Genomic DNA, 23,434 nt, shown 5'->3' with positions numbered 1-23,434 from the left:
TGGGTGAGTGTATGTGTGTGTGTTTGTGTGGGTGTGAGAGTGTGTATGAATGTATGTGAGTGTGTGTTCAGGGATTACTCCTGGCTCTGTGATCAGGAATTACTCTTGGGGCTTCAGGGAAATCGAACCCGGGTCAGCCTTGTGCAAGGCAAGCACCCAATGTGCTATACTATTATTCCGACCCCTGACACTTCATTTTAGCCTCCTTTTTCATAGTAACAGCCCACAGCAAGGTAAAGGTAAAGGTAAAGGCCCTCCTGTTGTTCGTCGATTTGCTCGAGCGGGCCCAGTAACATCTCCATTGGAGACTTTGTTGTTACTGTGTCTGGCATATCGAATACTCTCGGTAGCTTGCCGGGCTCTCCGAGAGGGGCGGAGGAATCGAACTCGGGTCGGCCATGTTGGCTGCGTGCAAGGCAAACGCCCTACCACTACCACAGCGGTAGGGTGTTTACCTTGCATGCTGCCCACAGCAAGAACAAAATAAAAAGGCAGTGTCCCTTTAAAAAAGACATCTGCCCCTAGGAGTGTTGCTGAGGAGTCCCAGCTCTAACCCTTCTCCAGTGTAGCCAGCAGGAGGAAGGGGGAAGGGACAGAGGCCACCCTCCGGCAAAGGAAATAGCCACGCTGCCTGAAATCCATTTAGAAACTGTTTTCCTCCAAATAGGAGCAGCTATTAGTTACCAGGGCAACCAAGAACCCTGGACTTTGTGTTAGCTTTTTTTTCCCTTCCAGCTAAGGCGGGGAAGCTCATTTCTCATTTTGTTGATGCTGGTTCCCATCTCTGGGACCAGAAGGGTTCTACTGGAGTCACTTCCAGATGTCAAAAGTAAACACTTGAGCTCCCCCGAATCTGGTTTCTAGGGGCCAGACTTTTTTTGAGGGGGGTCTCACCGGGAATTTCTCAGGGGTATTCCTGGCTTTGCGCTCAGAAATTGCTCTATGTTGTCCTGGGGGGTCAAATCCAAGTCATCTCCGTGCAAGGCAAATGCTCTACCCATTGTACTCTGACTCCAGCCCTATGGGACCAGATTTCTACAGGCATCCTCTGGCACTTCTTTCTCAGGAAAGACCAGTCTCAGGAAGGTACACAGCTGGTGTCTGGGATGGGTGGGCCTACATCAGACTATGCTAATGTTCTCAGATCAACAAAAAAATATCTTGTTCCCTTACTAGGTGCTAGCGTGGGAACTCCAGGTGGCTCCAGCTCTAGGAGCTCTGTGGGAAAGCTCACAACCAAGCTGTTTGTTAAATGTCACCTGGCACTGATAGAGGGATGGGTGTTGGAACACTGTATGACTGAAACCTAATCATGAGCAGCTTTGGAAGGGTCTATCTCAACAGTGATTCAATACAAAATTCTTTAAAATAAAAAAAATTAAAAATAAATAAACGACACCTGGCCTAGTTAGTCCTCAAGGCTTTGGTCTGTACTGGGCAGCCCTGGGTTATACAACTTCCTTCTCAGTGGTTCATGGAGGTTTTAAATTCTGAGTTTCGATCAGCTGATTTTCACAGATGAAACAGTTCAAATGGAGCGAGTGATCTCCATGTGCCAGGTTCCTCACAGAATGAAGGGAATGGTGGCCCTGTTTCATAGATAGTGAGACTTTTCTCTGCCTTCCCCGCATCCCTTGAGAACAGAGGTTTGTTCAAGGTGACTTTTATGGGGACTCTCTTCATCATCCTTGGCACCCTCCTGAAGTCGGTGGGCCCCCACAGATGGCTTATGTGAGGCGGAGAGGAGAGAGAGACAGTCACTTTCTCCCGATCCACCTCTACCAACTTGGGACTGGCCGGGAAGACTAGAAGTCAGGACAGAGCAAGGATTTGCTCTTTGCAGTAAAGGAGACTCAGTCCTAGGCATTACCCAGGGTTTATAGGCTCTTTCCTTCCTCGCAGAAAGGAAACTGAGGAGTAGACGAGTAGTGAAAGTAAAAACATTTTATTTGGAGGGTTTTTTTGGTTTTGTTTTGTTTTGTTTTTTAGGAAGGGGAAGGAAGGAGAGGAAGTGAGAAAGTAATGCTCAAGGGAGAAGGCAGGTTTCTCCAAAAAGTGGAGAGAGCCTCAGAACACATCTCAGGAGGGGGGATGCGGGTGACACGTGCTCAGGCACCACATGTGCTTGGCCACGTGAGCACCAGCAGCACAAAGGCTCAGGCAGCATATGCATGCCCTTCCTTTGTTCAAGGTAGCTTTTACAGGGACTCTCCAACCTGCCCCCAAGTGAGGATTTCTAGTTAGGTAAGAGCTTGTTGCTAGGGTGATTTCCCCGGGAGGGGGGTTGCCTTGGTCTGGAGTTTCTCTGGCAGAGTTGGGATTCGTTCAGGTATCATAAATCTCCTTCGTGTCCTTAATTGCAGTCTCTGTCTCTGCTGAAGCTTCTGTCTCTGTGGGGTCTAGCCTCCACAAGGTCTATCACTGGTGTGAGGAAGATCTTCTCATGCCTAGGCTTTAATTCTTGCAGCTTCAGTGTTATTGGATTTATTACTTCTCAGAAATTCCATTGCCATGGGCCCTCTTCTATCCACCTGCCTGCTTCACTCTCATTGTCCTCCACTCTCTCCTGCCTTCCTCTTTTGGTCCAATACTTCCTTCTTCCTGGCACGACAGAGGGTTCCTGTGAAATGAACCTTATCACCTTACACTGGGCATGGGGCAAGCCCCTCTTCTGGGTCCCTCATTTGGTTGCTGCAGCCCAGAGAGGCATTTGAGGCAACCACAAAATCTGCCATTTCATTGTGAACCACCATCAACTGAAATCCTCAATTTGTTTGCCACGAGTTTCTGCTAAGCCACATCTTCCCCACCCAGGTTCCGGCAGTTGATTGAAAGATTTCACATGTGGCCTACTAAAGGTTATTTATGCACATCCTTCCAAAACCAGAGATATTAAGGTGGGAGTGGCGAGGGCTTTAAGCTAGGCACCCTAGCGGGCCTATTTATTCACTCACTTCTCCATTCCTGTACCAAAGGGGGGGGGGGCGTTGAGATTCTATTGTGAGAAACCCAATAGTTGTTAGACTAGTAAGAAAGCTATAGCCCAGGCAGAGATGGGACTTTCACAAGGTCCCAGATTAAGTCAGTAGCAGCCCAAAGTGGAATCCAGAACTCTTCTCCCTGTACTGATGGCACTTCGGACTACACGGCTGGCAAGAGGAATGGTACAGTTCTAAGCTATTCATCTTGCATGTGCTTATCCTGGTTCAATCAGCTTCAAGAGGACCCCAAGAGTACAGAGCCAGGAATTATCCCTGAGCATAGTATTGTGTAATCCCCTAACCCAAACAAAAATTCCAAACTAAAAGGTTGGAGCAGGGCTGACCCTGTCTATTTACCTCCTTCCTTGTGCTCTGAGGGGCCATGACACAGTTCAACCTTGCCTATCCCTGTTGGTGGTGGATGAGAAATTCCAGGGGTACAAAGACTATATCTGACCTGAAGCAGAATGGGGAGACCCAGAGCCCATAACCCCACAGCCCTGCTTCTCTCCAAAGGGACAAAGACCCAGAACATGGCCAAGATGAGCCTAGAGCTCCTGGCGGCTTTCCTGGGAAATGATTCTGTCCTACAGTGGAGACAGTGTGGGTTTGGGAGTCCCAACCCATGTTAGACACTTGTAGAATGGAAGACACAGCTCCCTCAACTCTAAAAAGAAATCCTATCACCTGCCCCACCAAGTTGTTAGGCTGAAAGATGATGGTGGAAGTGTCTGGCATATGGTCAGAAAAAAAAGAAAACTAGTGTCTGTCTTTGTTTCTTCATTTCTCTAAAGGAGCAAAGCAAATGTGCCTTTTAATCCGGGCTTCATTTCTCACCAAATTACTAAAAACTAGAAGTGTGTGTTTGGGGGTGGGGGGTGGCGGACAGAACAAGGCAGACCAGGAGGCAACAGAGTGGAGGCAGAGTGCACCAAAATGCCAAACAGCTTACTGGCAGCTACAGGCTAGTGAGAGGCACCTGCCAGCTGCAAATCTTGAATCAGTGACTCTCAAAAAAGCTTCACTTTCCTCATCCATAAGATGAGGGTAAGATAAAATGAGAAAATGAATGTGAATTTCCTGGCACATCATTTCTATCCCAAAGGGGCTCAATGATCCCACATTCTCAGAGGGAAATTCCCATTGACTGATGGGAAATAAGCCAGCCCCAGAAGGAGATTCATTTTCCTTCTTACAAGCAAAAAAAAAAAAGATTTCATTCTTTTAATATATAAAACCAAGACAACTTTCATATGTGATATGACATATTTTGGTTTTGTTCTTTTAAAGATGAAAATGGCAGAAGTATAGACCTGGGTAGAAAAATTACACTCCAGAAGCTGTTTAAGCAGTTAAAAACTCCTAAAATTATGAATAGAATACAAACCTCTAAATAAAGTCTTTTTTCCTTTAAAAATATTCACATTTGGGGCTTGATAGTATGGAGGATAAAGCACTTGCTTTGCACATGGCTGACCCCGGGTTAATGATCCCCAGCATACCATATGGCCCACTTAGCCCGACCAGGAGTGATTCCTGAGCACAGAGCCAGGATTAACCCCTGAGCATCGCTGGGTGTGGCCCAAAAAAACAAAAAATAAAATCAAAAACAAAAAAACCAATATTCACACTCGGTGAGCAATTGTAGACATGCCAAGAAGTATAACTTTTCTTCTAGGCAACAAGGTAACCAATAACCAGAAATGACTTAGTAACTGAAAAATAGGGTTATGGTTCTTAATACTTATTTTCTTACCCTACAGTCTGCAAGGAACAGTGAAATATCGATGGGAGATTCTCTTACGTGAACTGCTCAGGGAATTTCTATTTAAAAAAAAAAACCTCACCAAAACACTTATTGAATACTATAGCACCATCTAGTGCCATAAAGGGGAAGGGCCCTCCCACTTCACCCAGCCAACCTCCCTCCCTCTCTCCATCACTGGTTTGGGGTTTTGGTTTTTGCGTTTGTTTGTTTTTTGTGTATGTGTATGATGCTGTTATATTATTGAGAGTTTTGATAAGAAGTCTGGGCTATTCGCACCCTTATTTAAAAGTGCAGAACTAAATGCCATTTTTCCTGACCCTTCCATTTCCCTCCAAACTTCATCAATACTGGAAGATGGCGTGAGTTTCCAAATCCAGTGACAACAAGGCTTCAGGGTATAGTTGGTTCAGACAAGGTGCCTGGGAAGTACCTGATGCCTCTGAAGTACCCATCTCTACTTGCTCAATAATCCAGAGAGAACGTCTTTACACACCCTTTTGAATTTTATTGAGGAGAAAGCTTTAGCATACAGAAAGTTTATCTTTTTAACACAATAATTCAACAACACCACAATTAACACATTTATTACAAACTGGTCTCCTCCCAAGTTTCTGGGACCCCTTGGACTATTTTTCTACTTCTGCATGCATTACCCTCCCTCTTCCCCTCTTTCAAACCCAAGGAAGTACCCGAAGCCCACCATTCCTTTCACAGCTATTGTGGATATTGTATCACAACAAATATTTAGGATCTGAGAAAAGGGGGAAGGGAGAAGGTCAAAGGGAATTCTAAGACCCCTTGCTACCAGAGGCCCAGAAATCATCTCAGTACTCAAATGTCCTTTCCCTGGCTGAGGCTTCAAGCACTCAGGATGAGAGATACCAGGGGAACAGGCAGGATGTTCTGCTGAAAGGTGTTGGGGATGAGGATGCAAGGAGCCTACAGGGAAGTAGGCAACAGGTCCAGCATATCATCTGTCAGCAGTCAAGGTCCACAGCCTCGAAGAAGAGCAGTTCTGCTTCTGGAACTCTGGAAACTCCTGAGGAATTCACTAAAAAAACAAAGTTTTTTTTCAGTCGGTTGTTTCCTCCTGCACAGGTGGGGCTAGGAGAACATAAGCAACTGAAATGCCCAATGGCTGGGGTCACAGTTTAGTGTTAGAGCTCACACCTTGTATACATGAGGTTCTGGTGGGAGTGGGGGTTGTAGGGCATATGGCAGAAAGGAGAAATATCCAATAAATTAGGAGAAGGCCTAAATAAATAATGCAGCTCACATGACTGCAAAGGTGGCAGCCATTTTAAAAGCCACTGCTTAAGAGCTAGGTCACAGCTTAGAAAAGAGGCAGCAGGAACATGCTGGAAAGACCATCAGCGAATAACCGTGCTTGGCCTGTGTAGTGGAATTCTGAATTTCGGGAGTGGGGTACTTTGAGTTTTCTGTTCTCCACATTTTTATAGTGATTCTGTATTAGTTTTTCTCTTTGGAGGAGGATGGGGAGCCTTTTGTGAGGCAGCAACAGGTTATAGGAACCCAGCTCCAGTAATCCCCAGGCTACAAAATGAGAGGTTCTTTAAGGAGGAGTGAAGAAGGGGAGGGGTGGGAGGGGTCTTCTTACCTTCTGCGGATGAAGAGAGACCTCACCAGAAACCAGCCAGAGGACTGGGCTTGTTCAAGTCTCCTCTTCTTCCAGCTCCATCTTCTTGCCTCCTGGCTCAGAATCCTAAGGCTGAACTAAGGTTATTTGCAGTAAAGAAAACAAAGGCTGCATTTACTCTGTTTTCTTCCCTCTGGCCACAGACACTTTGGCTGCACTTGCCCAGCTGCCAAGCACTGTGCAGGAGGCTCAGTGTTGAGGGCAGTTCAGGCCAGCCACGGGGCTAGTTGATGGTCTGTGGCCAGAGTAACGTGTGTGGGCTTCACTGCAAAAGCAGTGTTTTCTGGACCCAAAGCAGAGCTGAACAGAAGGGTACCTAGATTTGTGCCCCCAAATCTCAGGAGTTATTAGGAGGCATACAGGCCCTCAAGATTTACAGTCTAATCAAAGTCCAGTACCAGGCCTTGCTTATACCCCAAGTGAGAGGTTTGAGGGCCCCCAGGCCTCAGGCTGCAATGGGTGCAGTCTCTGTGGGAGGAACCTTCCTTTCTCCTCTTGGATCTAAGAAATCCTATTGTCTGAGTCAAGGGGCAGCAGTCTAAGTCCTAGCTAGAGCTTGGAGACCACCATCCCTTAGGAAAGAAGAGCTCCACATAATGCCAAATGAGTTGCTGCTGCCCTGCCTCCCTCTCTTCCTCTTTTCCTCCCTACCCCGACCTTTAGGCAACATCAATGAAAAGAGTCACAAGGTTCTGCTCACCCAAGAGGCATGCGAGGGCAGCAAGATAAGAGGAGAGGGTCCCAGATTTGGCAAGCCAGTTCAAGGGCCCTGATCCTGGAATCTGTGGGAAAGCGGAACCTGCTGGCAGTCAGTCAAGGACAAATCCCAGTCAGTTGTCCACTCGACAGCTGGCCTTGCACATTCTCACTGGGCTAGAGGTGGGGTCCTCTTCAAGGCCCCTCTGCTATGGGTGGGACTTGAAGCAAGTGGAGGCTTTTGGGCACTTTCTTGATACCATCCTACTCTCCATTCATTACATCTAGTAAGTGGCCTCAGTGGCTCTAGGAAATGTTCAGAGTGGCCAGTCTTTTTGCTCACTGGGGCAGATCAGTGGGGCACTGGATGAAGTCTTAATGAGCCAATCAGAGGATTAAACCATAAAACACAAGATGAATAAGCACAGGAAGGGTTAAGGTGAGGGTTAAGAACAACTAGAAGAGAAATGCAACAAGCTGACCAGTTCATTTATAGAAACTGACGCAAAAAACCTGCTCTCTCCCTGCACCTGGACTGAGCCAAGGGCACCGCACATTAAGGGCTCAGCTATTGCTGATGCCTCCCCTTTCCCATATGGCCATCTATGGTGGCCATGACTACCAGGTGGTGTGGTGTTCTCCGGGTCTTCCGATTCTGCAGGTGTGGAACTCTCTTAAGTACTGGTCAGATAATGGAGCAGGTGTGGCAGCAATAGCAGGGGTGGGGGGACTACAAGGGTGTGTTCCGGGTGACTGTCTCACACACGAATTCGGCCCCTTGAAGCTCGGTGACCCCCCTGTCTGGGGGTGAGGCGGAAGAGCACCGGGGGACGTCTTCGGGTTTGGCGATGGCCTAGGCGACCTGCACGGCGGATGAGTGGTGGTGAGCTGTAGAATGGTGAATTCACACCTGGAAGGCCCTCCAGAAGTGGGACGCGATTCTGATTCCTTCGTCTGCTGGACTGAATGACGGGAGGCGAGATATCCAGGAAGTTTTCATGGTAGAAATCAGTCGTCTGGGACTCGTGGTAGTAGTCAGCCGTCTGGGACTCTTGGTAGAAGTCAGTAGTCTGGGACGAGGCATTGGCATAGGTCGGTGGCATCTCCATCATCTCTTCTAGGTAATCATCTTGGGTCTCATCCTCTGACTCTTCCTCTAGTTCTGGCTCCTGCTCTACCTCCCGGCGCCTAACAGGCATAAGATTTGCTCCCAGCCTGTTATTCTCCTCTTCATCCTCACTGTTAATGATCTCCACATCCACCTCCTCATCTTCATCACATTCCTCCAGGTATACTTCCTCAGTCTCGTATTCCACCTCCTCCTCTTTCTGTCTCATCTCCATCTCCTTTCTCACCTCTTCCTCCTTCCTCATTTCTGCCTCCTCCTCCTCCAATTCTTGCTCACCAACTCTCACACTCCTCTGCTGGTCACTCTGGGGGAGCCTGTCCCTATGCCCCCCTGCATCTTCATCCTCACCATGGCCCTCTCCTTCCTCATTATCATTAGACTCTGCAGAAAAAGGGAAGAAGACTTTGCGAACCCCGGGCAGTGGTGCTGGCTTGGGTATGCGCACTTTTCTTTCTATCTCCACGCATTCTAGAATCAGCTCGTCTAGGTCAGCCATGTCTGTTGACCAGACGAGCTCCTTCCGGATAAATTCTGACAGGCCTCTGAGAAACTGAGTTTGAAGGCGGCAGTCATCCCAAGACAAGAACTGGGCCAGGAACTGAAAAGCATCTGCATAGCTTCCCAGGGTACAGTTGCCCTGCTTGAGCTTGCGGATGGTCTTTTTAGCCACATTGGGGGGGATGGGGCCACAGAATTCCTTCCGGATCTCATCCAAGAAGCGCGGGAAGTTGGTACGAAGGGAGCTTCCCTCCTGGGTGACTGAGACGGCCCAGTCCTTAGCTCTACCAGCGAAAAAGGAGATCAGGAAGGCCACCCGCTCAGCACCCCCCGAGAAATGATCCTCGTGGTGGGCTATGAAGGTCTCGAGCTGCATCAGGAACTCGGCCAGGTAGACGGGGTCTCCTGAAAAGGGCTCTATCTCAGGCCGCTCCAATGGGGGCAGAGGAGGCGGCGGGGCCGGGTCCCTCCCCCCGGACAGGGACAGGGGCTGTGCCTGCGGGGGCAGCGGCGCAGACCCATCGGACTCGGACTCGGACTCGGACTCGCCGCCGTCGGGTGACGGGGCGATCCCGCTCATCAGCTGTTCATCAGGGGCGTTCTCCTCATCGGACTCCGCGCTTCCGGGCGGATAGAACAGGATGGTCGCTTCTCCCTCCAGGACAGCGTCCACCTCGTCGAGCGGGAACTCAAGGTTCTCCTCCTCGGCAAGGACGGGCCCCAAGGGCACTGGCCAGCGGATGTAGCTCGAGACATTGCCCCGCAAGGAATTCACCTCGGCCAGGGCTCTTCCGAGCTGCAGGCCCAAATTGGCATTCTCCCCGCGGAGGGCATTTAACTCATCTCTCAGAGCAAAATTCGCCATGCGGAGATTATTGAGGTTTCCAGTCGACTCGGACATCAGGTCTAGCCCGAGGGCTGGGTCCACTGGTGAGGGTGGGGGTGGGGCGGGAGCTGGGGACCGCGGGAGCAGGCCGGGCCACACCCACCCGGGCGAGCACTGGGGGAGCTTTACCTCGTGCTGCAGATCGGAGGCGGCTGGCAGCTGCCCGGGCCGGGGGCGCGCCCCGGAAGGACCCGGCCGGGGCACGCGGGCAAAGCGGCGGTGGCGGACACAGGCGGGTGAAGGTGGGTTGAACGGGAAGGAGCGGACTGCGGCAGGATCTGTCGAGGAAAAATCGGGCCGCTGCCGAGTCCCCGCTTTTTATGCGCCGCCTGGCACCGGCCCGCCCCCGCCCCCGCCCCCTGCCCGCCGGGGGCGGGGCTCGGGGAACCGCGGTCGTCCATTGGCTACCAAGCAGCACGCCCCTCCCCTCGCCCGCGCCGCTCACTGACTCTCTCCTTCCCTAGCTGCAGCTAACTCGGGTCGGGAAAATGCGACAGCGACTGCCCACTCGAGGTCGTCATGGCGACAGCCAGTGAACGTGTTCCTCTCCCCAGGCAGGCCCCCGAGTGTAGAGGAGCTGCTTCGCGAGGCACAGCTCAATCTCCAGAGCCTGTTGCAAGGTACTGAGAGGGAGGGGGGCCGCGGCTGGAGTCCACAGGTGAGGAGGCAAAGACCAAAGACGACTGGGAGCTGCGAGAGCAATAGAGAATCCTTGCAAGCCTACTGAAAAGCAAAGCACACATTTTCCGTCTTTCACCTGGAAAGCTAATTCTAAAGCTAGCTGACCACCCACACCCCCTTTTTAGTAGTTGCAGTGGGGCGGTGGAGGGGACGGAGACTGAGGCTGGCCTGTGGATCAAACCATTCCCAAAGAGAACCTGGATGCGAGGCCCCCTCCTTGAGACCCCACATCTCTCCCAAGCCTTCTCTTCCCACCTCACCCACGTCTTGGGAATCCTGGCACCACTTATGTCCTAACAAAGGAAACCTCTGCAGGGTGCCCCATTCGGCCTTCACTCTCTCTGCTCTTGCAGTCACTTTGCCCACAATGTTTCCTAGGTATCTTCTGCCTCACCAAAGTAAGCCCAACATGCCCTACCCAGTACTCATCTCCAGGAGTCCCAGCCTGGCTTTTTGAGTTGACTGATGAGACACGGTGCACAAAGATTGCTCCAGAGGATCTGAGGAGAAACAGACCAGTTCTAGTGCCTGAGCAGTCAGACTGCACACACACTGCCCAGGGAGAAAACTCCGGCTTTGAAATTGGACAAAGCTAGACTCTACTTTGAATCCCACACCTAACTTGCTGTGTGACATTATGCAGATTACTCAACCTCTCTGAACTTGGGACCTACCAATCACTCCCAATGCCTCCACGTGGCACCCTTTTGTGTGCATTTAAAACAGAGTGTACAGTAAATAGCTTCACAAAAGTATCCTGTACCTGGAGAGACTCTGATAAGTCGCAACATCAGCTCTCAGTCTATGTCCTTTGGAACCTGACCCTAATTGGCACAATATTAAAGATGAAGTAAAAGAAACCAGTGTGGTTCCTGACAGGAGCTTATAATATAAATATCGTACACAGTGGTAGAGGGCACAGGATGTTCCATCCCTAATACCCCCCAAAATGCACACTGACCAGACAGATGTATCCCATGGGACAAAAGATTTATCCCATGTGAGAGACCAGTAAGCTGCTGCAAAAATCTGGATCAAGGGTACAAGGAGGCTATGTCAAAATTCACTGGACTGTGCTCTTAAGATGTGTGCTCTGTACTGCTGTACTACAGGAAAGTTTTGCCTCAATAAAATAACACAGTTACAGTCTCAGTGCTTGTCCCAAGCTCCATATACCCACAGGTACTCAATGCCTAAATCAGGCCTCTTTCCCAAGCTTAGAAGCCCTTCCTTCCTCTTTGCTCCGATCCTTAGACTTTCTTCAAAGTTCTATTTGAAGAAACAGAACTATTGGCTATTGCCTCAGCCCACTGCTGTCCCCATTCCGTAGAACAAACTGCATTCATTCTGCTCTTTGCATCTTTCCCTCCACAATCCTTTGCATGAGACACGTGGCATCATCCAGTTCAAGGGGGCATAAATAGTTCTGAACTGCTTTTCCTTTCCTTGGTTTTCCTACTCCTACTAGTCATCACCTCATGAGCTAGTCCAGGAGATGATATAGTTTGTGCACTTAGCTATACTGTTTATGAAAGTAAAGAATCTCATTCTGGGGAATGGAGAGATAGTACAGCAAGTAAGATATTTTCCTTGCAGGCAGCAGCCCCGAGTTTGATCCCGAGCACCCCGTATGGTCCCCCTGAGCACCATCAGGAGTAATCTCTGAAGGCAGAGCCAGGAGTAACCCCTGAGCATCACAGGGTGTGGCCCAAAAGCCAAACCAAGGAAAGAATCTCATGTCTTTACTACCCTTGGGTTTCCAGAACACCTGGTACAGAGCTGGGTGCCCAAGAGGTGTACCCAAAAGACATGATGAGAGAATGTAAAAAATGTGAACACAGGCCTTACAAGGTTTCATTTGGCCATATCAACAAAGGGGAACTCTTTCTGGGAAGAGAAATCTGAACAGGGGCCATCCAACTGGATGGCAGTCATAATCCCCACCTCTTCGACAGGCCAGTGGTAGCCTGAGGCATGATTCAAAGGACAACATGAGCCTTGTGTTCTGATAGCTGAGGAGTTATTGTACAGATAGAAAGGTCAGCATACACTGTGCTGCCAATATGAGCAGGATTAGAACCTGGAGGATGCAGATTTTACATCAAGATAAGCTGACAAGAACTTTGCTGATATGCCTGACAGCTCCACTGCCCTTGGGCAGAAGGAGCTGCCTTGGGAGGAAAGTTGTTCCCCCTCCCCCACTTCTGCTGAAACTGAAGAAGCATTCAAAAGTGTTGCTGAGGAGTGTGTCTAAGCACAGAATCGGTTATGATTCCAGATAAACTTCAAGGTCTCTTTTGCTCTATGCTTCTTGAAGCCTTAATTCAAGTGTGCCTAGAACTCTGCCTGTTGTTTCTTTACTCTCACACCATTAACTCCTCAAATTCATTATTTGAATAAAGTTGTTCATATCTTAAGCACCCTACTTCTTCCCTGATGATGCCATTGGACTTTTCCCCTCCTATACCACTTTATCCATCTTTCATTTTTTTCCCCAGTTTAAACCTCTTTAGACCTGATGTCTCTCATAGTGAAACTAAGGCATAGGAAACTGGGCCCTCAAAGGCTCAAGTATGAGTTCTTGGCATCCAAGAGAACACTCCAGATAAGACTTCCCAGTGCAATATCTTCCTGTTTCATGCCGCTCCTTTCCCCGGTGGGGCTGCAGAAGAGCTATGGGCTTTGAGGGAGAAATAGGATCCTACAGAATCAGGTAGCCAATGGCATCTGCACCCCATACCTCATCCAGTTGAGCACAAATGCTCATAAATGGTGGCAGCCACATTGTGGTTTCAGCAGTACCATGGGAACTTACTGGCCCTGTTTTCTCCTTACCCTCACAGTCCTAGATTCTAGGCATTATTAGGTATTTCTCCATGTCTAATCCAGAGGGTCAGGCACCCAAAAACATCCTAAAGAAACTATGTAAGTCAGACGTGGAGCTAGAGCAAAAGCCTGGGCACATGGTCCTTTCCCAGCCCAGTGTTTAGCCATGGAACCCTAGAGTGTATCCACTGTGCTATTTTTCAGAAGAATATGAGGAACAGTATTTGGAGGCCAGACATCTGGGGCAGACCTTCCGCTCTGCTGATGAGGTCCCTGAGCCCACCCCCAGCCCAAGGCCCCAGTCTGCCAAGCGTCTGGAGTTTGTGCTGATGGTGAGTTGCTTCCTCCCTGACCTGGGACAGCCAGCATGCAAAGCTTGTCCTGCATCCATTGGTAGAGGACCTTGAGTTGCCTTAACTTACAAACTGGAAGCTGCTGCTCACCTCTTCCTGCAAGCACAGCTACCCTGAGGCCCAGGAACTATCAGCCTGGCAGCCTGTTCACGCTTTGCTGCCTCCCAGATTGAAGCCTCCAACACCCCCTCCACCACCATCACCAAACCACCATGCTCTGGGCATACCTTGTCTCCAGCTGGGAGTACACCTTTCCCATCACCTTCTTTCCCAACAGCCTACAAAACTGCAACTGAGCGAGGATGAGACTACAACCCAGGGCGTGAGGGCTTCTGAGGTCTCCCTGAGCCTGTGCACCACGTCCAGCAAGCAAGCTGCCTGGAATAGTCCCTTCCCTCTGCCCATCCTAGAGGAGAAGTGGTGGCTCCAGCCTTGCTCCACGCACTCTGATATTGTGCCCATCAACATCTCTGGTAGAGTTACTTAGCACCACCTCTGTCTGCTTCCCTCCATGCCAACTACAGACCATCTTCTTCCAAATGCACTGGGGTGCTGGGGGAGGGAGAGTGATTTTCTCTGCTGCTGGTTCATTTGTGCTGTCGAGGTCATGGCTTTCACTGGGGAATGGAGGCCTGCTGTTCCTTCACTCCATACTGGCATTGTTCCCATGACTGAGGTGATTTGATAGCAAACAAAATTCTCTTCATAGGAACAGCCAAAGCTTTACCAATTTGTCTGCTCTTCAGGGCATCAATAGATGCAAAGTTTATGAGTTCTGTTTCGTTAGGGGAAATAAAATTCTAGCTTCCAGAAGGCAGGTTTACTTTATACAGAAGTTTAAGTGGAATGTGTTGGGGCTCAGAGGGTGGAAAAAAGGAAGACTCATACTCAGGGCACAGAACCAAGGATTTGTTGTACTTTAAGTAAATGTGTTTTTAGTGAGGTGGCCTCCTCAACATTGGTGGCTTGTGTTTAAGAAGGGAAGTAATGAAGAGGGATTAAGGCCAAAAGGCCAAAGACCAAAAGGGAACTCAATGTTAGATTGAGAAGGGGCGAAGGAGGGGATGATGTATATAATCCAGCTGACTGTGACTTTGGTATCATACAGCACCCTAGACCACACCCATTACTTAATCATGCTCTATACCCCATGAGGTCTAAGTGGAAGAGGAGGAGGATGCAGTATTTCCAGAGAAGTAAGGACCATTTACTGATACAGTTAAGGCCTTCTAAGCTAAAAGGAGCAGAGGTACCCTGTGAGTCAGCACCAGCCTCTGTTGTGCTGGGAAAAGGTGATGGAGATGATGAGGGCAGTTCTGGCTCCCATGGTGATGATTTCTGGATTTGGGGGTCATGCACTGCCACTGACACCATGTGAGGGAAGAGAAGCCGTGCTTGGGATGAGGTACCAAGAAGAGTGAGGGCCCAGAAAAGAGTCTCACAAAGTGATGGTGGATGCAGTATTTCTAAACTCTCTCCATCTCAATGAAACTTGACCTGGGGTTAGCCCAAGGAGCCATTTGCTGGAAAGTTGGGGCATTGAGAGGGGATGTCTATATGGAGTACCTATGGAGCTGTGGGGCTGAGACAGGAGGGTGTGGTTATCTTCAAATGGGACATATCTCACCCTCACTGCACTGTCTCACCCTACAGCTGCCTCCATGTCAAACAAGCAAGGACTAAGGATTGTTTTCAGGGGAAATAGATCTTGGTCAGCACACAAGGAAATATGTGGCCTTAGTAGTTTAGAACATGCCGAGCATGCATTAGGCCCCAGGTTGGATGCCCAGTACCACATAGGCTCCCGGCAAAGCTAGTTAGGCCCCCTACTTATAACAATAAAATTAAAATAAATAAAAACCTGATCACCATGCAGTAGCAGACTTAAATGAAATGTGACCAAGTGCATTGAGGACAGATGATCAGGCTGCTTCTTGGATAGTCTGTCCAGGGATAAGACAGTTTCTCAGAGACACTGTAATCACTGTTGCCCTTGCAGGCTTAAAGAAAAGGTTACAATCAAGCCCCATCTGTCTCTAGTTGTCTCTCTACATCAGTGATTGGCACCCATTGGTGTCCCTCTAAATCATCATCTGGGAGTTCAAGAAAACTGCTCCTACCTGGGCTCTACTCCCAGAGATTTCAATGCTCTAGAGTGGGGTCCTAGTATTGAAGTTTCAAAATCTGCCTAGTTTATTTCAGAATGTAGCCAGACTTGCAAATATGGCTCTCACCTGAGACTCACAAGTGGCCCTGGACATGACTTCTGAGCTCTAGCATGTATGCCTGGTAGAGATGGGGGCCTGAGGCCAAGTTGGAGAGAGATGGGGGAAAGGCCACCTGCCATGCTGCTCTTCATACTCATTGCTATTGCCATCATCCCTTTGCTCAGCCTCCGATCCAATTTTTAGTATATGCTCAACATAAACCAGGATGCACCCAAGTGTTTTTATTTTGGCTACAGGGCAGCAGTTTGATAAACATGCAAGTTTGCGACACTCGTTGTTTAATACAGAAACAGCTGTGAACCCCAAATCTACCCTGAGACGGAGGCGGACCATTATTGGATTCTCTAACTTTGCTCAGCGAGACCAAGGTGACCCCACCACAACAGATTCCCAGACCCTCCCTCCTTACTCCCATCAATCACACTTCCCATATGGGAATGGGGTGCCAGGGAAAAGGAATAATTTGGGAGGGGGTGGTGCGTTGGTATCCTTAAGAAGTCAATGTGGTCATTAAAGACCTTTTGTCAAGGTCAGCGACAGAAAGTAGAGTACTGCTCTCCCAGGCTGAGAAATTTATTATATAATTATTTCCCACTATAGAAGGAATATGATTATATCGAATGTAGGCAAATAGACAATGGGGGGAGGAAAGGGTCATTGCTAAAAGTGCCATACACTATTACTGCCATCGAAAGAACACAGACCAAGAAGAAGTGGAGGTTAGTAAGGTGGCATCCCTGGTTACTAATAATGAAGCGTTAATTAAGTTATAGCCCCTCTAAGACTCAGCTAACTCAGTAGAGTTGTGAAGATTAGATTTATTGTATATAATTTGCTTACCATGTGCCTGGTACATTGTAGGAATTTGACAGATGGTGTCTGTTATTATAAAAGCCATCATAATAGTAATAAAAGAGTAATAATCTCTGTTGTATCTTTAAGAAAATCTTTGGGTAGGATACATGTTACTGTGGTATGTTTATGTAGTTATTTTCTTTGAAGAAGAAAATATATGAATTGGGGCCAGAGCGATAGTACAGCGAGTAGGGCGTTTGCCTTGCATGTGGCCAACTTGGGTTCGATCTCTGGCATCTCATATGGTCCCCCAGAACTGCCAGGAATAATTCCTTAGTACAGAGCCAGGAGTAACCCCTTAGCATTTCTGGGTGTGACCCAAAGAGCCAAAAAATGAAAATATATGAATCAAGAATAATTATTTTCTTGTGTGTTTGTTCTTCTTCTGGTAAGGCATTGGTCTTAGTGTCAAGTCTTGGCCTGTTTAAAATCCTATCAAATTTTCTTAGACTTTTAAGCATTAAAATAAGCAATTTCACAAATATTAAAAAAGAATAATTTTTTAATCATTTGGGATTTTGAACATCTGAATGCTCACCTCACATCTATAGGTTATCTTAACTCTCTTATTTTGCAAAGCTTAAAGTGACAAGTGACAAAATGCAATCAGACTTTGAACTTCCCGGCTATGGAATTCTTCATATTCAGTGCTTTTGCTGAAAGCCATGAAGTACTGTCCTTTATCAGAAGGGGTGAATGTTGAGATCTGTGATCATTTCATAAGCCTGGAGTGAAATCAGGGAAAAACCACAAAGTGGTTCCACATGCCACTTCAGTTCCCCCACAAAATTATCAGAACTGGAAAGTCTTCAGCAGCCATAGGGACAATTTCAGGGAACCCTGTGACTTACTGTGTGATAAAAGGCAAGGGCCCTACTCCCCCAGCATCTTCACCCATAGAACGGAAGAACCAAGGAATCCTGACCACACTGTTGGCAGCATTTGGTGTTCCTGTCTCAACTACTGCCAATCTGGTTGTCTCACTAACATTTTTTATTTGTCTCTTCTAGGTCACAATAACAGCTCAGCAGGTAGTGTGGCCCACTATACTGCTTCAAACATCAGGCCCAGTCGTTCAGTTCCAGAAGATGTTCATGGAAGAGTTGCAGTTGGTCAGGAAGCTGGATTCCCAACTCTCACCTTGCCAGCACTGAGCAATCCTTCTAGTGATCCAGAAGCGTCTCTCCAAGCCCCCTGTGGGACAAACCCTCCCAGCATGGAAAGCATAGGAATGGTGTACAGCATACCTAGTTCTTGCAACGGACCAACCGAGTCAACATTCTCCAGTTCATGGAAGGGAGATGCTTTTACCTATATGACACCAAGTGCCACCAGCCAGAACAATCAAGTTACTGAAAATGGGGGAAATCCTTCCTCTGGAAATTCTTGGGTCTCTTTGCACACGCTGCCTCCTCTAATTCCAAAGGAGGCTGCCAACCTCTTTGCCACTCATGAAAACCTCGCAGGAGGTAGTGGGTTATCTAGCTACTCTGAGCAACCTACTCAGCGAAGACAAGCTTCAGAACGACCATCAAAGCCTGGCCTTCTGACAGGAGGTATCCCAAGGCTGGAAACAGGCCCAGGTGGGGCTAACAGATTCCGGGAACGGTCACTGTCTGTGCCCATAGACTCGGGCACCACAGACGTGGACTGTGATGAAAATCAGAAGTCCAGTGAAGCATGTGTCCTGCCTTCTGCCAGCACAGGTTCTGAGGGCAGTAAGAGTGCCGATAATATCACCTCCCTTAGTTCCCAACACGAAGCCCAGCATCGAAGACAGAGATCCAAAAGTATCTCACTCAAGAAGGCCAAAAAGAAGCCCTCTCCACCAACACGCAGTGTCTCACTGGTCAAAGATGAACCTGTCCTCTTGCCAGAAGGTGAGTCATCAGTTGCCAAGGACCAGAGACCAAGGAGCCTTTGCCTCTCTTTAGAACACCAAGGCCGTCACTCATCACACCCAGATGCTCAGGGTTGCTCAGCTGTGCCCACCTTCAAAGATACAGAAGGTACACATTTCTCTCACCACTGGTATCTCACTGACTGGAAGTCTGGTGACACCTATCAGTCCTTGTCCAGTTCTAGCACTGCTACTGGCACCACAGTCATTGAGTGCACCCAGGTTCAGGGCAGCTCGGAGTCTCTGGCCTCCCCTTCCACTTCCAGAGCCACAACACCTTCGCAAATCTCCATTGAGGTAGAAGCCAGGGAGGTGTCCTCTCCAGGAAGGCCTACTGGGCTGATGTCACCCTCCAGTGGATACTCTAGTCAGTCTGAGACACCAACACCCACTGTCTCCATGGCCTTGACTCTTGGCCACTTGCCCCCTGCAAGCAGCAATGTCCGGGTGCGTCCAGTTGTACCTGAAAGGAAGTCCTCACTTCCCCCAACATCCCCAGTGGAGAAAATGTCCAAGTCGCGGCTATCATTTGACCTACCATTGACCTCTTCAGCCAACCTGGACCTGTCTGGAATGAATATCTCCATCCGAAGCAAAACCAAGGTGAGCCGACATCACTCAGAGACAAATTTGGGGGCCAAACTGGCCCAGAAAACGAGTCCCAACCAACCAATCATGCCCATGGTTACTCAGTCAGACCTCCGTTCTGTTCGCCTGAGGTCAGTCAGCAAATCGGAGCCAGAAGATGACATTGAGAGCCCTGACTATGCTGAGGAACCTGGAACAGAAGTCTTTACCTTGCCCGAGAGAAAACTAAAACCTCCCATAGCTGAGAAGCCCTTGCTGATCCGAAGGCCTCTGAGCTTGGTCCACAAGCCACCATCTCTCCCTGAAGGTTACCCACTAACTTCTCCTCCCTTGACTATGACCCCTAAGAGCTCAATTCAACATATAAGGCCACTCCCTCAAGATATCTATATGGTGGTTCGGAAACCAAAGTCCCCCAACATTCCTGAGGGTAAGAGTCCAGGGGAGTCAAGAGCATCCTCATCTCATGTGTTCACGCCTTTTGCCAGTTCCACTGGTGCTTTCTTCTCAGGAACACAGCAACTTCCCCAAGGAAGTAGGGAGGATGAGGGGCCCAAAGTGAGAACCCTGCCTGAAAGAATTAACCTCCAGAGTCAGGAAGAAGCTGAGAAAAAGAAAAGCAAGATTCCACCTCCTGTCCCCAAAAAGCCCAGCGTGCTGTACCTGCCTCTCACTTCCCCTCCAGCACAAATTGAAGCCTACATGGTTGAGTCAAGGCTGCCTCTCAGCCCCATCATCACTCTGGAGGAAGAGGCCAAGTGTCTACCTTCTGGCAACCACCTGCAATCCCCTCCTGCAAGGACAACTTTAACACCACAGACTGATGACGAAAGGGATGCAAGCCCTCTGGGTAAATAAAACTTCCTGCTGGCTTTTTCCTCTTAGGCATGGTTGAGGTGAGAGTAAGAGCAGAATACCAGAGCAAAAGCAAAACAATTGCCCCAAAATAATGATCCTGTCCCAGGATGAGTCAGAAGTGAGCACCTCATAAGGGTTTGGGTTATTCTAAACAGGCCTAACCAGCCTTGGAATCAGGATTCATTCAAGGCATGATTTATGCCACACAGTTCTTTTAGAGCAACCCCTTTATCCCCACCCAGGGCTAAGATTATGAAACCAAACTTATCCTAGGGTGCTTAAAAACCCACCTTCCTGGTTAGGAATTCCTCCCCTTTCAACTACCAGCATTGAATTTAGTTTCATTACATGGGGTTCAGTACCTTTCCAGAATAAATTTAAGTACTGTGACAGGCTTCTGAAACAAGGGGATAATATTTAAACACCAACAGCATTTCTTAGTGCTTTCTAGATGAAAAGAAACTCACTTTTCTTAATTGGTTAAGACTAGCTCTTCTAGGAAACCGGAATGATAATACAGTGGGTAGGGCACTTGCCTTGCACACAGCTGACCAGGTTCAATCTCCAGCATCCCATATGGCCCCCAGAACTCCACCAGGAGTGATCCCTGAGAGAAGAGCTAGGAAGAAACTCTAAGAACATCTGGCAGTCCCCTGCCCCACAAAAAACCAGCTCTTACTGGCATCATAAGACAAGACGGGATGGTGTTTCATTTAACCCCTTTATTTGGGCTGTGGTAAAATACACATGAGAGAAAACTTACCATCTAAACTACATTTAAGTGTCCAGTTTAGTAGTGTTGTGCACTTTCACAGGGTTATGCAACCACATCTATCTCCAGAATGCTCTTAATCTTACAAAGTTGAAGTTCACGCCCATTAAACAAAAAATCCCCATCACCCCTGGCAACCACCCTTCTTTTTCTGTTGCTATGGGTTTTATTCTACTGAAAACTTTGTATTAAGTGGACTCCTATGGTATTTGTCTTTTGGTCACTGGCATATTTCACAGTGTGTCCTCAATTTTTATGCATGAGTCTCATTCTTTTCTGACACTTAATATCAAATGGCAGAGTCTTATGGCCTTTATTAAGCTGATTCAATGTCGTCCTTTGTGACTAACACATGCAAACAAATTGTAGCCACAGGAAAATTTATAACCAGTTTTCTCAACCTCCACAGGCTCCCTCTGAGATTCAGATAGGTCCCACTCAGGGCCAGAGAGATAGTACAGGGATTAGTGGACTTGCCTTGCAAGCACCTGACTGGGTTTCAATCCCCAGCATCACATATGGTCCCCTGAGCATTGCCAGTAATGATCCTTGAATACAGAGCCAGGACTAAGCCCTAAACATAGCCACGGAAGTACAGCATGACCACTGCACCAAAAAAGTAAAGAATAAACATATAGATCCCACTCAGGTTCTGGTTGATTCATGGCTTTAGATTATTCTCAGTGCCTTCGTTTTACAAATGGATACACTGAAAAACACAAGAATGCCCAGATGAACATAAGAAAAGAGGAACCCAGGGCAGTCATCTCTACTCACTCCACCATAGCCAAATCATTAACTGCCATGTTCCTTGACAAAATGGAGGAACAAAGGACTTCCAGCTCCCGCTGCCCTTCCAGAGTGGCTTTGAATATCCAGGAAAATAATATGAGACTGTGTTTTGTCCTAATTATTGTGATCAAAGCCATTCCCTCTGGTTTTCATGCATAGGTAATTCTATGGAGTCAAGCTCAGAAGAAAAAAGTTTAATCAGTGATAAAACAGCTGAATGGATTGTGGAAGATGATGATGAGGTGTTTGTGGCTTCACGTACAACTGAAGATTTATTTACTGTGATACACAGGTATGGGTCTATTTCCTTAATTCCTACTGTAATTGCCTGCCTTTTTATACTGAAAAAAAAAAAACCCTGCTACCTCCAAACAGCCTTTAGAATTGAACTGGATCCTAATTCAGATATACACGTATGTAAGCTCAGTCCAGAGCTTCACATCTCCAATTTACTGACATCTCTGAGTGAAGTGGAGGAGGGGCCGGAAGGGAGGACCAGGTGCCCAGTGAGAGGCCCCTTGTCTCCTAGCAACCGGGAGGCCTATTGCAGCTCCTTTTGCTCTCTTGAAGCTCTGTCTACAGTCAGAGACAATTAACCCTTCACAGAATTCCCTGTGTGAGAATATCTTATCAAGAAGCGAAGTGGGGCTCTAGGGACAGTAACAATGCAGGAACTAAGAAAATGGAGGTCAGATGGGAGCCCAATTATTGGTAGGAGCACAGCGTAGGGGCTCAGTGACAAAGAAACTCCTAAGAGCCCTGTTATTGGAGCTGCAGCACCAGTTTCAAGCATGGTCAGCTCCCAGACTGTCTTGATTTAAAAGCATTGAGCTACTAGCCTTTACTCCTAAAATTCTTTCATAATCCCATAACCTGAGCATATCGAGCCTAAGATCAGCTGGGGGTACTAAAAAGTATGTATACGGACAGGATGCCAGACAAGGGACTCTGACGACTTAGGGGTGAAAGAGAAAGCTAGTGTGGACATGCTCCTATCACTTTACTCGCTTTCATCAAGTTATATGAAGTCTTAATAAATGTCTGCCACCCGAGTTTGCTCAAAGCAAGTTTCTCTTACGTAGGTCCAAAAGAAAGTTGCTGGGCTGGAAGGAGCCCGGGGAGGCCTTTACTGGCAGCAAGCCAAGCTCCCACTCACCAATCAGGAACATAGAGGATGCACCCACCACTGAGCAAACTGCCTCTGCGGGGTCAAGCAGCGGTGCCAGCTTAGATGCTGGCAGAAATGATGATTTCAAGGCTTTGCTGCAGAAGAAGGGAAGCAAGACAACTCCAAGGTCTCGCCCCTCGGCAGCAGAACTGCTGAAGACCACTAATCCACTGGCTCGGCGAATTATTGCACAATTTTCAAAAGACTACAAAACCACAGATAACCCCAATACTTAAGCTCTCCGGGTTCCAGCAAGCAGGGTTTACTTACTAAACTTGAGTAGAGAAGGGAGAAGAGAAAGGGGTTTAAAAGAACTTTCGAAATCACTAGAAAGGCTACATTTATTTTACATTAAGTTTTACTTGGACAGAGAAGGCCACCTCATCTAGTACTGAACTCACCAGGCACTTTAATCATCTTCAGACATTTTACATTTTCATATTTAGAGTCTTGCCATTGCTGACTACCATTTTCCTCCTCCTTTTCCTCTTCTCTGCCTCCTCCTATTCCTCTTCCTTCTTCTTCTATGACTTCTGCTACTTTTTTCTACTTCTCCTTCTTTGGCACCAGAGATCACAAAGCTGCGAGTCTGCTAGGTTCAAACAGCAGAACTGCAGTGATTACAATGAACATATAGGATACCTGGGAGTTGAACTCATGATCACATAGATTGCAAGGAAACTACTGCAAAACCCTGAGCCCCCACTCCCTGCCCTCCCTCCAGGTCTGTTTTATTCTTCCCTCCCCACCCCCCACCAGTGGTGTGCACTGAGAAGAAATTCTCAGATACCACAGCAC

At 48.0% G+C, this 23,434-nt stretch overlaps 2 protein-coding genes across 2 annotated transcripts in view; one reads left to right on the top strand and one right to left on the bottom strand.

Annotated features, from left to right (window-relative positions):
• NHSL2 (NHS like 2) overlaps positions 1 to 23,153 on the top strand; it is a 311,672-nt gene extending 288,519 nt beyond the window's left edge. Inside the window, exons 2-4 of the mRNA XM_056130032.1 lie at positions 17,569 to 19,896; positions 21,628 to 21,760; positions 22,551 to 23,153. Of these exons, the coding sequence (XP_055986007.1) occupies positions 17,569 to 19,896; positions 21,628 to 21,760; positions 22,551 to 22,872 (2,783 nt within the window). The 3' untranslated portion in view covers positions 22,873 to 23,153. The remainder of the gene's footprint in view (positions 1 to 17,568; positions 19,897 to 21,627; positions 21,761 to 22,550) is intronic.
• Positions 5,232 to 9,668, bottom strand: RTL5 (retrotransposon Gag like 5). The gene is made up of 2 exons (XM_056130024.1): positions 6,368 to 9,668; positions 5,232 to 5,800 (listed from the first exon to the last, which is right to left on the bottom strand). The coding sequence occupies exon 1, from the start codon at positions 9,628 to 9,630 to the stop codon at positions 7,861 to 7,863; it is 1,770 nt and encodes a 589-aa protein (XP_055985999.1). The 5' UTR covers positions 9,631 to 9,668; the 3' UTR covers positions 5,232 to 5,800; positions 6,368 to 7,860.
• Positions 23,154 to 23,434: the final 281 nt, after the last annotated feature.

Source organism: Sorex fumeus, unplaced genomic scaffold (assembly GCF_029834395.1).
Source record: "Sorex fumeus unplaced genomic scaffold, SorFum_2.1 ptg000073l, whole genome shotgun sequence".
NCBI lineage: Eukaryota > Metazoa > Chordata > Mammalia > Eulipotyphla > Soricidae > Sorex > Sorex fumeus.
Note: the sequence above shows the minus strand (reverse complement) of the source record. Positions and strands in the feature narration are given on the sequence as shown.

Excerpts from the sequence above, each read along its gene's own strand:
- RTL5 (XM_056130024.1), bottom strand. The coding sequence starts at position 9,630 with ATGTCCGAGTCGACTGGAAACCTCAATAATCTCCGCATGGCGAATTTT.